The 15,382-nt window shown below is 42.5% G+C and overlaps 1 protein-coding gene across 2 annotated transcripts in view; it reads left to right on the top strand.

Annotated features, from left to right (window-relative positions):
- TUBGCP4 (tubulin gamma complex component 4) overlaps window positions 1-15,382 on the top strand; it is a 46,628-nt gene that overhangs the window by 26,807 nt on the left and 4,439 nt on the right. For both annotated transcript variants that reach the window (XM_060005122.1, XM_060005123.1), the window contains 5 exons: window positions 8,812-8,862; window positions 9,269-9,374; window positions 11,137-11,244; window positions 11,672-11,810; window positions 14,899-15,076. In XM_060005122.1, the coding sequence (XP_059861105.1) occupies window positions 8,812-8,862; window positions 9,269-9,374; window positions 11,137-11,244; window positions 11,672-11,810; window positions 14,899-15,076 (582 nt within the window). The remainder of the gene's footprint in view (window positions 1-8,811; window positions 8,863-9,268; window positions 9,375-11,136; window positions 11,245-11,671; window positions 11,811-14,898; window positions 15,077-15,382) is intronic.

Consider the following 15,382-nt stretch of genomic DNA (forward strand, 5'->3'; position numbering starts at 1 on the left):
ATATGGACCACATCTTCTTTCATCATTCATCTGTAGATGGACATTTATGTTGCTTCCACGTCTTGGCTATTGTAAATAACGTTGCTATGAACATTGGGGTGCGTGTATCTTTTCAAAGTATGGCTTTCTTCGTATGTATGCCCAGGAGTGGGCTTGCTGGATCATATGGAAGCTCTATTTTCAGTTTTTTAAGGAACCTCCATACTGTTCTCCATAGTGGCTGTACCAATTTACATTCCCACCAACAGTGTAGGAGGGTTCCCTTTTCTCCACATCCTCTCTAGCATTTATTGTTTGTAGATTTTTTTTTTTTTTTTTTTTTCAGTACACGGGCATCTCACTGTTGTGGCCTCTCCCGTTGTGGAGCACAGGCTCCGGACACGCAGGCCCAGTGGCCATGGCTCATGGGCCCAGCTGCTCCACGGCATGTGGGATCCTCCCAGACCGGGGCACGAACCCATGACCCCTGCATCGGCAGGTGGACTCCCAACCACTGCGCCACCAGGGAAGCCCCTGTTTGTAGATTTTTTGATGATGGCCATTCTGACTGGTGTGAGGTGATACCTCACTGTAGTTTTGATTTGTATTTCTCTAGTAATTAGCAGTGTTGAGCATCTTTTCATGTGCTTTTTGGCCATCTGTATGTCTTCGTTGGAGAAATGTCTATTTAAATCTTCTGCCCATTTTTTGATTGGGTTGTTTGTTTTTCTGATATTGAGCTCCATGAGCTGCTTGTATATTTTGGAGATTAATCCCTTGTCGGTAGCTTCATTTGCGAATATTTTCTCCTATTCTGTGGGTTGTCTTTTTATTTTGTTTATGGTTTCCTTTGCTGTGCAAAAGCTTTTAAGTTTCATTAGCTACCTTTTTTTTTAAATTACTCTAGAAGGGGGTGTCCAAAAAGATATCACTGTGATTTATGTCAAAGAGTGTTCTGCCTATGTTTTCCTCTAAGAGTTTTATAGTATCTGGTCTTATATTTAGGTCTTTAATGCATTTTGAGTTTATTTTTGTGTATGGTGTTAGAGAATGTTCTAATTTCATTCTTTTTTTTTTTTTTTCTGGCTGGATTGGGTCTTTGTTGCTGTGCGCAAGCTTTCTCTAGTTGCGGTGAGTGGGGGCTACTCTTCATTGCGGTGTGCAGGCTTCTCATTGTGGTGGCTTCTCGTTGTGGAGCACGGGCTCTAGGCACGCAGGCTTCAGTAGTTGTGGCACGTGGACTCAGTAGTTTTGGCTCACGGGCTGTAGAGCGCAAGCTCAGTAGTTGTGGCACATGGGCTTAGTTGCTCCATGGCATGTGGGATCTTCCTGGACCAGGGCTCGAACCTGTGTCCCCATTGGCAGGCGGATTCTTAACCACTGCGCCACCAGGGAAGTCCCAGTTTGCTAGTATTTTGTTGAGGATTTTTGCATCTATGTTCATCAGTGATATTGGCCTGTAACTTTCTTTTTTTGTGGTATCTTTGGTTTTGGTATCTTTGTCTCTTTTGGTACCAGGGTGATGGTGGCCTCGTAGAATGAGCTTGGGAGTGTTCCTCTGCAAGTTTTTGAATTAGTTTGAGAAGGATAGGTGTTAGCTCTTCTCTAAATGTTTGATAGAATTTGCCTGTGAAGCCATCTGGTCCTGGACTTTTGTTTGTTGGAAGTTTTAAAATCATTGTTTCAATTTCAGTACTTGTGATTGGTCTGTTCATATTTTCTATTTCCTGGTTCAGTCTTGGAAGCTTGTACCTTTCTAAGAATTTATTCTGTTTCTTCTAGGTTGTCCATTTTATTGGCATATCGTTGCTTGCTGTAGTCTCTTATGATCCTTTGTATTTCTGTGATGTCTGTTGTAACTCCTCCTTTTTCATTTCTAATTTTATTGATTTTAGCCCTCTCCCTTTTTTTTTTGTTTAAAGATTTTTTTTGATGTGGACCATTTTTAAAGTCTTTATTGAATTTGTTACAATATTGCTTCTGTTTTATGTTTTGGGTTTTTCACCACGAGGCATGTGGGATCTTAGCTCCCCAACCAGTGATTAAGCCCGCACACCTTGCATTGGGAGGTGAAGTGTTAATCATTGGACTGCTAGGGATGTCCCTCCCTTTTTTTCTTGATGAATCTGGCTAAAGGTTTATCAATTTTGTTTATCTTTTCAAAGAACCAGCTTTTAGTTGCAATGTTTTCTTCGTCTCTGTTTCAATTATTTCTTCTCTGATCTTTATGATTTTTTCTGCTAACTTTGTGTTTTGTTTGTTCTTCTTTCTCTAGTTGTTTGAGATTTTTCTTGTTTCCTCAGGTAAGACCATATTGCTGTAAACTTCCCTCTTAGAACTGCTTTTGCAGTGTCCCTTAGATTTTGAATCATCATGTTTTCATTTTCATTTGTCTCTAGGAATTTTTCAATTTCCTCTTTGATTTCTTCAGTGATCCATTGGTTGTTTAATAGTATATTGTTTAGCCTCCACATGTTTGTGTTTTTGTTTTTTTCTTGTAGTTGATTTCTGATCTCATAGTGTTGTGGTCGGAAAAGATGCTCGATATGATTTCAATTTTCTTAAATTTATCAAGGGTTGCTTTGTGGCTTAGCATGTGATCTATCCTGGAGAACGTTCTGTGTGCACTTGAGAAGAATGTGTATTCTGCTGCTTTCAGATTGAATATAAATATCAATTAAATCCATCTGGTCTAATGTGTCATTTAAAGCTTCTGTTTCCTTATTAATTGTCTGTCTGGATGATCTGCCCATTGATGTAAGTGGGGTGTTAAGTCCCCCACTATTATTGTGTTACTATTGATTTCTCCTTTTATGACTGTCAGCATTTGCCTTATATATTGAAGTGCTCCTATGTTGGGTGCATATATATTTATAATTGTTATATCTTCTTCTTGGATTGATACCTTGATCATTATGTAGTGTACTTCTTTGTCTCTTTATAACAGTCTTTATTTTAAAGTCTATTTTGTCTGATATGAGTATTGCTGCTCCAGCTTTCTTTTGATTTTCATTTGCATGGAATATCTTTTTCCATCACCTCACTTTCAGTCTATGTATCCCTAGATCTGAAGTGGGTCTCTTGTAGACAGCATGTATATGGGTCTTGTTTTTGTATCCATTCAGCAAGTCTGTGTCTTTTGGTTGGAGCATTTAATCCATTTACATTTAAGGTAGTTATTGATTTGTATGTCCTTATTGCCATTTTGTTAATTGTTTGGGGATTTTTTTTTTTCTTTTTTTTGCGATACGTGGGCCTCTCACTGTTGTGGCCTCTCCTGTTGTGGAGCACAGGCTCCGGGCGCGCAGGCTCAGCGGCCATGGCTCACGGGCCCAGCCGCTCTGCGGCATGTGGGATCTTCCCGGACCGGGGCACGAACCCGTGTCCCCTGCATCGGCAGGTGGACTCTCAACCACTGCACCACCAGGGAAGCCCTGGGGATTGTTTTTGAAGGTCTTTCTTCTTCCCTTCTTCTTTTGTTCCCTTCTCTTGTGATTTGATGACTATCTTTAGTGTTGTGTTTGTATTCCTTTTTCCTTTTTGTGTGTATATCTATTGTAGATTTTTGGTTTGCGGTTACCATGAGGTTTGATATAGCAGTCTATTATATATCCAAGATTGTTTTAAGTTGCTGGTCTCTTAATTTCAAATGCATTTCCAGTATCCTGCATTTGTACTCCGCTCTTCTCATGATTGCTGGTGTTTTTTAAAATAAATTTATTTATTTTGTGCTGCATTGGGTCTTCATTGCTGTGCATGGGCTTTCTCTAGTTGTGGTGAGTGGGGGCTACTCTTTGTTGTCGTGTGTGGGCTTCTCATTGTGGTGGCTTCTCTTGTTGCGGAGCACGGGCTCTAGGCATGCGGGCTTCAGTAGTTGTGGCACACAGGCTCAGTAGTTGTGGCTCACGGGCTCTAGAGCACAGGCTCAGTAGTTGTGGTGCACGGGCTTAGTTGCTCCACGGCATGTGGGATCTTCCTGGGCCAGGGCTCCAACCCATGTCCCCTGCATTGGCAGGCGGATTCTTAACCACTGCGCCACCAGGGAAGCCCTGCGATTGCTGGTTTTGATACCATATTTGTGTATGGATGATTTCTACCTTTACTGTATGTTTGCCTTTACTGGTGAGCTTTACCATTTGTAATTTTCTTGTTCCCAGTTGTGCGCTTTTCTTTTCCACCTAGAGAAGTTCATCTAGCATTTGTTGTAAAGTTGGTTGGTGGTGCAAAATTCTCTTAGCTTTTGCTTGTCTGTAAAGCTTTTTATTTCTCTGTTGAATCTGAACGAGAGCCTTGCTGGGTAGAGTAATCTTGGTTGTAGGTTTTTCCCTTTCATCACTTTAAATATATCATACCACTCTCTTCTGGTCTGCAGAATTTCTGCTGAAAAATAAGCTGTAACCTTATGGGGATTCCCTTGTATGTTATTTGTTGCTTTTCCCTTGTTGATTTTAATATTTTCTGTCTTTAATTTTTGTCATTTTTATTAATATGTGTCTTGGTATGTTCCTCCTTGGGTTTATGCTGTAAGGGACTCTGTGCTTCCTGGACTTGGGTGACTGTTTCCTTTCCCATGTTCAGGAAGTTTTCAGCTATTATCTCTTTAAATAGTTTCTGAGGCCCTACTCTCTCTCTTCTTCTGGGACCCCTATAATACAAATGATGGTGCATTTAATGTCCCAGAGGTCTCTTAAACTATCCTCATTTGTTTTCATTCTTTTTTTTTATTCAGTTCTGTGGCAGTGATTTCCACCATTTTGTCTTCCAGCTCACTTATCCATTCTTCTGCCTTATTTATTCTGCTATTGACTCCTTCTAGTGTATTTTTCATTTCAGTTATTGTTCATCTTTGTTTGTTCTTTAAATTTTCTAGCCCTTTGTTAAACATTTCTTGTATCTTCTCAGTCTGTGCCTCCCTTCTTTGTCCAAGATCATGGATCATCTTTACTATCGTTACTCCTAATTCTTTTTCAGGTAAATTGCCTATCTCCACTTCACATAGTTGTTCTTCTGGGGTTTTATCTTGTTCCTTCGTCTGGAACATATTCCTCTGCTGCCTCATTATATCTAACTTTCTGTGTTTGCAGCCCCACAGGCTGCAGGATTATAGTTCCTCTTGCTTCTGGTGTCTGCCCCCTGGTGGATGAGGCTGGTCTAAGAGGCTTGTGTAGGCTTCCTGGTGCAAGAGACTTGTGCCTGTCCACTGGTGGGTGGAGCTGGGTCTTGTCCCTCTGGTGGGCAGGGCTGGATCAAGTGGTGGGTTTAGAGGTGGCTGTGGACTCAGGAAGACTTTACGGCAGCCTGTCTGCTGATGGGTGGGGCTGTGTTCCTGCCCTGTTGGTTGTTTGGCCTGAGGCATGCCTGCACTGTAGCTTTCAGGCTGTTGGGTGGGGTGAGGTCTTGGCATCAAAATGGTGGCCTCCAGGACAGCTCCCGCCAGTGCGTAGCCAGTACCTCTGCCACCAGTGTCCTTGTCCCCACAGTGAGCCACAGCTGCCCTCTGCCTCCCCAGGAGACCCTCAAAGACCAGCAGGTAGGTCTGGCCCAGGCTCCTATGAAGTCACTGCTTTTTCCCTAGGTCCTGGTACACGAGACCTTGTGTGCACCCACCAGGAGTGGCGTTTGTTTCTCCCAGTCCTGTGGAGTTCCTGTGATCAAGCCTTCAAAGCCAAGTGCTCTGGAGGCTCCTCCTCTGATGCCAGACCCTCAGACTGTGGAGCCTGATGTGGGGCTCAGAATTCTCACTCCTGTGGGAGAACTTCTGCAATATAATTGTTTTCCAGTTTGTGGGTCACCCACCCAGTGGGTATGGGATTTGAATGTATCACAGATGCACCCCTCCTACCATCTCATCGTGGCTTCCTCTTTGTCTTTGGAAGTAGAATATCTTTTTGGTAGGTTCCAGTACTTTTCTGTTGATGGTTGTTCAGCGGTTAGTTGTGATTTTGGTGTTTTCATGAGAGGAGGTGAGCTCAGACCCTTCTACTCTGCCATCTTGTCCCAAAGTCCCATACTCTTTTAATTACTTTAGCTTTGTAGTATAGTTGAAATCAGGAAGTGTGATACCACAGGCTTTGTTATTCTTTCTCAGGATTGCTTTGGCTGTTTGGAGTCTTTTGTGGTTCCACACAAATTTTAGTATTTTTTTCTATTTTTGTGAAGAATGCCTTTGGAATTTTGATAAGAATTTTTACAGGGTTTGTGTTGAATCTATAGATAGCTTTGAATAGTATACACTTTTTAGCAATATAATTCTTCTGATCCATGAAAATGGAATGTCTTTCCATTTGTGCTATCTTCAATTTCTTTCAACAAAGACTTGTTTTGTTGTACAGATTTTTCACTTCCTTGGTTAAATTTATTCCTAGATATTCTTTTACTGAGCATAATTGAGATTAATCCATGTCACATATATCGATAGTTTAGTCTTTTTTACTGATGAGTAGTATCCCATTGTTCATACCAATGTGTTTTCCCATCATCTGTTCATAGACATTTGGATTATTCCCCCATTGTAGTTTTAATTTCCATTCCGCTAATGACTAATGATGTTGAAACTTTTTTCATACACTTGTTTGCCATCCATATATCTTCTTTGGTGAAGTGTCCAAAACTTTTGTCCATTTTTTCTTGTTTTTGTTTTATTTTCTTACTGTTGAGTTTTGAGAGTTTATGTATTCTGAATGTAAGTCCTTTATCAGGTATGTGACTTACAAATATTTTCTTCCTGTCTATGACGTGTCTTTTCATTCTCTTAACAGCGTCTTTCAAAGAGTAGAAGTTGTTAATTTTGATTAAGTCCAGTTTTGTCAATTTCTTTTTTGTGTGTGGCTTATGCTTTTGGTGTTGTGTCTGAGAAACCTTTGTGTAACCCAAAGTCACAAAAATTTTCTCCTCTGTTTTCTTTTAGAAAACTTATATGTTTTAGTTTTACATGTAGGGTTATGATCACTTTGAGTTAATTTTTGTATGTGGTGCAAGGTATAGATCAAGTTTTAATTTTTTGCATATGGATATTCAATTGATCCAGCGTCTTGGTTCTTTTTTATGATTTATTTTTGTATATTTATATTGCTATTACACTTACCTCTTTAAGCATATTTGTAAAGAGTATTTAAAATTTTTGGTTTGTGTCAAAGGTCAGATTTCCCCAGGAAACAGATTTTGTGACTGAGATTTGGCAAGAAGTGAGGGAAGCAGGATTGAGTAGAGAGGGGAAATAAACTGTGATGTGGTTGCAGCAGAAGACTTGGCCATCTTATGCAGAGCTCTGAAGCTAGAATGGCCCTTCAGAGATGTCCCAAATTGAGGTTAGAGGGCTAGGCCATTATACCTCTGCATCTATCAGAAATTGGTTCCTCAGGAGGGAACGATGGGCAAGGTAGCTCCCTTTAGCCAAAAGCGCCAGTAGCAGGCAGTACTCTGAACAGCTGGGATATGGGAAACCTCAGTCTTACAGGGGATATCTCACTATACTAGCCAGTCAGTCAGTTCTAAAACTTCTGCTTCAGATGGTATATGTTACCTAGTCTGTTGCATTTCTTTTACTCTTCCCATGTCTAATTATTTTGACCTGTGTGCTTATATTCCTCTGGGGATGTCAGCTATTTTGTCTAGTATTGTGTATTAGAGAAGGGCCGAAGGCCAGTTCCTAATCTGTATCAGTTCCAGTGAGAGAAGGCAAAGGGGAGCACCAGGGTGGAGATTCCAGGAATCCTGAATCAACATTGATCACTTCACAACATTGATCACTTCACGGGGCAAATCCTAGTCAGGATCCTTTGATGCTGGTAACAGCTATGTAGTTGATTTTTTGTATCTCAGTCACCAAGCTTGCCGAATTCTCTTACTAGTTCTAATAATCTATATGTCAGTCCTCTTGGACCTTCTGTGCAGGTAGTGAGTGATATTATCTGTCAATAATAACAGTTTTGTTTCTTCCTTTTCAGTTTTTTTTTTTTTTCTATATTGGCAAGTCTTTAGTACAATGTTGGATGACTTTAAAGGAATTTCTTCTAATGTTTCACCATCAAATAGGTTCTTTGCTGTGGGGTTCTGGTATATACCCTTTATCAGAATAAAGAAATTTCCTTCTATTCCTTGTTTGCTTTTTTTCTAAAATCATGAACAGATGTTGAGTTTTATCAGATGCTTTTTCTGCATCCATTGAGGTGATCATATTTTTTTTTTAATCTTTAATGTAGTGAATTATATTCATATTAAAACTTTTGAGATAAAATTCACACAACAAAGTTAAACATTTGAGCCATTTAAAAATAGGTACAATTCAGTGGGTTTTAGTATGTTCACGATGTTGTGCAGCCATTACCACTATCTAATTCCAGAATATTTCCATCTCATATATTTTTTTAACTGTTAGACTTTTATTCCTGGGATTAACCCAGTGTGGTCATGGTATATATTCTTTTTTCCAATACCTTGCTGGATTTGTACAAAAACATTCTTTACAGGAGTTTTCATTGTAATGAAACTTTGACCCTGTTTTTTTTTCTTTCCCCACATCTTTACTGGAGTATAACTGCTTTACAATGTTGCATTAGTTTCTGCTGTACAACAAAGTGAATCAGCTATATGTATACGTATATCCCCTTATCCCCTCCCTCTTGAGCCTCCCTCCCACCCTCCCTATCCCACCCCTCTAGGTCATCACAAAGCACCGAGCTGATCTCCCTGGGCTATGCGGCTGCTTCCCACTAGCCATCTATTTTACATTTGGTAGTGTATATATGTCAGTGCTGCTTTCTCACTTCGTCCCAGCTTCCCCTTCCCACCCTGTGTCCTCAATTGACGCTGTTTTATTGGTTCTTTTCACAGCATCTCTGGAAGCTGATGGTGGAAGAGTCAGATTTACTGGGTCAGCTGAAGGTAATAGCTTAGCTGTTCTTTTAACTCTTAAAATGATGCTGGTGGACAATGACGTTATTCTCTATCCTCTCCTGAGAGTACTGGTTGCCTGTCCCCAGACTTCCAGAGTGGCTCCTTATGTCCTCATCCAAGTGGGCAAACTCCATCTAATGCTACAGGTTTATTACAGTACAAAGCTTTGGCTTACTTTCTTCTGGCATTATTGTGCTTTCATTGAATAAATGATATCAAAGACACACCAGTCATCCTGCCATTACTAAGTATGTCCCTTTAAAATGCCAAAAGCCTACGACCTTTTGTAGGTTGGGCTCAAACTGATGAAATTGGAAATTATATGCATAATTCTCTTAGGATAGTGAAAAGCTCTGCTGGATTACTGAATTGTAAATTGAAATTCTTTCTGCAGATCATTAAAGACTTTTATCTTCTGGGACGTGGAGAACTGTTCCAGGCCTTCATTGATACAGCTCAACACATGTTAAAAACACCACCCACTGCAGTAACTGAACATGGTAATTGCCCTGGGGCCCAAAAATTACCAGCTTACTGAAGTTGTAGTGTATTTCTTAGCTGCTGCTAAACCATTTAGGCCTGGGCCACATAGGAGCAGCCTAGTGAGTTACAGAGAGTGTTTCCAAAATGGAAGGCCACTCAGGTAGGCTCACACTGTTGTTACTGGGAGCAGCTTCAGCTCGTGACTCTTCCTGGAAGGGTTGGTACAGGCCTTCAAACCAGTATTTCATCTCATCAGATTATAGCCATTTATTTCTTAAGGGACATATTGAGATTTTCTTTTTTTTTGGCCACGCCATGTGGCACATGGGATCTTAGTTCCCCAATCAGGAATCGAACCCGTGCGCCCCCCCCCCCCGCCCCGCATTGGGAACGTGGAGTCTTAACCACTGGACGGCCAGGGAAGTCTCCATATTGGGACTTATGGCCACTTGTTGTATTAGAACTCGTTAGGCTGTCAGTGATGGAAAACTAACCTAGGTAGAAAAGGGGAGTGTATTTGCTATTGTATCTGTAACTCCAGCGGGATAGGGATGTATCTGGTCCTGAGAACTGAAACTAGGGATTGCTAGGATTCTCTCTCTTACCTGATCTTGTCTGTGCCTCTTGTGTGCTCTTTGATGGCCTTCCAGTCCCATCTGGCCACATGGCCACCAGCAGCTCCCAGGAACATACCACACAGAGTCTACTGAGGGAGTCAAACCTGGTCTCTCTGGTAGCAAGTTAAGGGATTCCAGGGAAAGGGTTTTGATTAGCCCAACTGGATCATATACCTATCCCTGTATCAAAGAGGTCAGACTAAGAAACGCCTACTTTGGGGACTTACCTTGTGGTCCAGTGGTTTAAGACTCTGAGCTTCCACTGCAGGGGGCACGGGTTCGATCCCTGGTCGGGGAACTACGATCCCGCATGCCACAAGGTGCAGCAAAAAAAAAAGGAAGATATGCCTACTTCAGTAAAGTGTTCACCTTTGACCAATGGGAAGGATTACCATTCCTAATCAAACTACTTGAGGAGAGTTACATAAGGATCAGAGTCAAAAAAGAGGGGAGTGGGGCAGGAGGGGAGACAGGGTTACTGTTTTTCTAGCTCTATAAAACAACAGATGTCCACTGTGCTTACATAGGACTTCCTTGGTTGCAAGAAAACCCAATTCAAATTCACTTAAGCAAAGGAAAACAGAGAATTTATTGATTCTCGTAACTGAAAAGGTCAGAGGTAAGATGGCTCTAGGCAGTTTTGCTCCAAGGCTTACATGACGCCTTCAGGACTTGGTGTCATTCCATTTTTCACCTCTGCCTTTTCTTCTGAGACAGGCCTGCTCCGTATGGTAGCAAGATGGCTTGCAACCAAGTTCACATCCTACTGAGTCCGTGTTTATCTTGAATAAAAAATAGCTACCCTCTTTCAGAATCTGAATAGAGCCTCTGGATTGGCCTGGCTTGGGTCATGTTCATATCCCTAAACAAAATAGTGTAACAAGGTAGATCGTTCCTGGGTCACCTGCGTACCCTGACGGTCAGGTATTGTCCACCCCACTGGAACTACATGGATTGTTCTGGACAGGGGTGATTCTCCAAGGAAAACCAGGGCGCTGTTATCAGCAACAGGAGAAGGAATGCATGCTAGTCAGGCAGAAGCAACTACTGTTTACCGTATCCTATTAGTGATAGGCGGGCTGCAGGAGAGGTGGAAAGCCAGGGGAGTCTGGATTTGTTACATAGCCAAGCCTTCTCTCAGCCCATGTGTTCTTTCTTGCAGATGTGAATGTGGCCTTCCAACAGTCAGCACACAAGGTGCTGCTAGATGATGACAACCTCCTCCCTCTGTTGCACTTAACAATCGAGTATCATGGAAAGGAGCATAAAGGTTTGCTGTGCTTCCTTGAGTCTTTCTGCTCCTACTGGTCATTATCTGTTCTGCTTCCATCCACTTCCACAGAAACCATATCATTTTGGACCTTAGAAATCACCTAGTCCAGTGCCCTAATTTTACACAAAAGAAAAAAGTCGAGAGGCTAAGAGATGGCCAGGCCATGGTTTTGGCTTGTTTTTGTCATGCTGCTGGAATGGTCTCTGTTTATTTATAGCCACAGTTAAGACTAAAAAAAGAATCTCTAAAAGACCTCCTAAGAGAACACCTCATGGGAGTTTCCTTGCCTTCTACAAGTCCCCTTTGTATCCCCTTTATGCTTCTGACACTGCAGGTTCGAGTGAGCGCTCATTTCATGAATGTTCCTCACCTTGTTGAAACTCTAGTTCTAGATGAGCAAAGTCATCTTCTCTGTTCTTAACAGATGCTACTCAGGCAAGAGAAGGGCCTTCTCGGGAAACTTCTCCCCGGGAAGCCCCTGCATCCGGCTGGGCAGCCCTAGGTCTTTCCTATAAAGTGCAGTGGCCACTACACATTCTCTTCACACCTGCTGTCCTGGAAAAGTGAGTATTTCTGAGTTTCTCACAGGTAATTATTACACATCTTACTTCCACGAGAAGAAATTATCAGGAGTAGAATTGGTTGGGAGCAAGATAGCCAGCCAACTGGTTTTGTTTGTTTTCTGGCCACGCCACGCAGCTTGCAGGATCTTAGTTCCCTGACCAGAGATTGAACCCGGGTCCCCTGCAGTGGAAGCACCAAGTCCTAACCACTGGACTGCCAGGGAAGTCCCCCAGCTGGTTTTTAACAGTCTATAAGTCAGAGGCTGCAAACTCAGATGCCTTCGGGGTCTGGACAGATAACATTAATAAGTGAAGCTGCAGATGTGAGACGGTAGGAGTAGTGGATGCTGGGATGAGTGGGCGGGTCAAACCCTTAAAACCATCAGAGCTTTTTTTTTTTTTTGCGGTACGCAGGCCTCTCACTGTTGTGGCCTCTCCTGCTGCGGAGCACAGGCTCCGGACGCGCAGGCCCAGCGGCCATGGCTCACAGGCCCAGCCGCTCCACGGCATGCGGTATCTTCCTGGACTGGGGCACGAACCCATGTCCCCTGCATCGGCAGGCGGACTCTCAACCACTGCACCACCAGGGAAGCCCCATCAGAGCTTTTTTTTTTTAATTGCAAAATAACGAGCAATTTACAGGCTGCCAGTTTCTGGCCTCTCTTCATCCTCTCCATTTCTGTTCATAACCCTCTACTTTTGGGGGGAAGAGAAGCTTAGGGTATGAGAGACTAGACATAAACTGGAAAGATAAAGCTGGTTTAGGGAGAAGACGCAGAGCCCACAGCCCACATAAGTAAGCTGCCTGGACTCTGTCCAAAGAGCCTCTGTAGCTCCCAGTCCACTTTCCTTCTCACTTGAGATGCTCTTAACACCCTTGAAGAAATCAAGCTCAGAAGTATTTTCCTAAACATTTTACTTTGAAAATTGTCAAATATAAACAGAAGTATGGACTATCACAAACACCCATGGACGCATCATCCATCTTCAGTAACTAGCAACATCACGCTGTTTGTTTCATCTCCTCTTTTTTTTGGCCAGAGCCTTATAAAGCAAATCCCAGACATGTCATTTTACTCCACCACTGTGCAATTTAAAAAAGCCATCTTTGAGACTTACCTGGTGGCGCAGTGGTTGAGAATCCACCTGCCAATGCAGGGGACATGGGTTCGAGCCCTGGTCCAGGAAGATCCCACATGCCGCGCAGCAACGAAGCCCGTGCGCCACAACTACTGAGCCTGCGCTCTAGGGCCCGCGAGCCACAACTGCTGAGCCTGAGTGCCACAACTACTGAAGCCCGTGCACCTAGAGCCCAAGCTCTGCAACAAGAGAAGCCACCACAATGAGAAGCCCAAGCACTGCAACGAAGAGTAGCCCCCGCTCACCGCAGCTAGAGAAAGCCCATGCACAGCAACGAAGACCCAACAAGAAAGACCCAATGCAGCCAAAAATAATTTTTTTTTAAAAAAAGGCATCTTTTTAACATAACTACAGTGCTATTATCACACCCAGTAAAATTAACAATAATTCCTTATTATCTGATATCCAGTCCACATTGAAATTTCCCCCATTATCTAAAAAATGTCTTACGGTTGGGTTTGTTCAAATCAGAATACAAACAAGGTGTACTATTTTCAGTACATTGTTCCATTAGAAATAATTTTTAAAGGCAGATGGAATCAGGTTATCTTATGCAAGCCAGCCTAAGAATAGGTAAATAAGCCCAGTTCCACCAGGAATCAGCTGCTCTTCTCATGCATCTTCTCGGTACAGGGCTCAATATCAGGCAGCTACCTAGAGCTCTGTGAGGGGAGCCCTTGATTTTTTTTTTTAAATTGAAGTATAGTTGGTTTACAATGTGTTAGTTTCAGGTGTACTGCAAAGTGATTCATATAGATATATATGATGCTTTTTTTTCAGATTCTTTTCCATTATAGGTTATTATCTTGAATATAGTTCCCTGTGCTATACAGGAGGTCCTTGTTGGTTATCTACTTTATATATAGTCGTGTGTGTCTGTTAATCCCAAACTCCTAACCTATCCCTCCCCACCCCCACTCCCCACAGAGCCCTCAATTTTATCTCCTCTTCTGTGGGCTTCAGGGACAGAGAATCACAGCAACCAAAATCCTTGGTTCCCAACACATTCTTATTTGTCCATGCAGGGCCCTCCTTCCTCCTTCATACACACACACACGCACACACACACACACACACAAATGCCACAGAACCACTTTTAGAACAAAGTCTAGAACACTGGCAGTAATGTCCATCTACCTGTGTGGTCCTTCCCAGCCCTGCCCCCTTACCTCCCCCAACCCTAAGTGACCACTACCCTAAATTCCATGTTTTATTTTTTTTTATAAATTTTAATTTTTAAAATTTTTGTTTGTTTTATACACATTTTATTTTTGGTTGTGTTGGGTCCTCGTTGCTGCACGCAAGCTTTCTCTAGTTGCAGCGAGTGGGGGTTACTCTTCATTGCGATGCACGGGCTTCTGATTGCGGTGGCTTCTCTTATGGAGCATGGGCTCTAGGTGCACAGGCTTCAGTAGTTGTGGCTTGCGGGTTCTAGAGCACAGGCTCAGTAGTTGCGGTGCATGGGCCTAGTTGCTCCATGGCATGTGGTATCTTCCCGGACCAGGGCTTGAACCCGTGTCCCCTGCATTGGCATGCAGATTCTTAACCACTGCGCTACCAGGGAAGTCCCTTCTATCCTTTTTACACAGTTTTATAACATCTATATATGTTCTCCCAAAGTATATATATTTTTTCTATTTAGTTGTTTGAAGCATTACAAAAAAAGGTATCAGGCTATATGTAATCTTTTTAAATTTCCCTTTTTTATTCAAAATCATATTGCTAGGAGTCATTTTATGTTGTACAGCTGAAGTTCATTCATTTTAATGGCTGTGCAATATTCCATCATATAAATAAACCAGTTTATCTGTTCCCATCTCTAGGCAAACTTATATCCTTCCTGCCTTTTGGGGAGAAATGGGTGGCACAGAGTTCTAGGGTTTGTCACGCAGGTGGGGCTTGAGGGGGGTGAAGTTTTTATCTTGAATAGTCTGGTGTTTCTGTCAAGGTACAATGTTGTTTTCAAGTACTTGCTGAGTGTGCGCCGGGTACAAGCTGAGCTGCAGCACTGCTGGGCCCTACAGATGCAGCGCAAGCACCTCAAGTCCAACCAGACCGACGCAGTCAAGTGGCGCCTAAGAAATCACATGGCCTTCTTGGTGGATAATCTTCAGTACTACCTCCAGGTCTGTGTCGAGGGATGAGTAGAAGGAAGGGGTGTGAAAAAAAAGTCCAGGAGGTTGGCAGGAGTCATTGAAGAGGAATCCTGCATTTGGTGAAAAACTGGAATTTGAGAAAATTCATGGATTATATCACTAGGCATGTTTCTTGGGGGGCATTTTAGAGGGTAATGGAAATAAGTGGATGAAGGAGAACGAGGAGTTAAGGTCCTTATCAGTAATGCAGTATTTAATTATTGTTGCCCCCTTATTTTATAGTTTGCTGTAGCTTCTGGAATCCCATAGGACTTAACCAAGTCGGTCGGCGGAGGG

The sequence above is a fragment of the Delphinus delphis genome, chromosome 2 (assembly GCF_949987515.2).
Source record: "Delphinus delphis chromosome 2, mDelDel1.2, whole genome shotgun sequence".
Classification (NCBI taxonomy): Eukaryota; Metazoa; Chordata; class Mammalia; order Artiodactyla; family Delphinidae; genus Delphinus; species Delphinus delphis.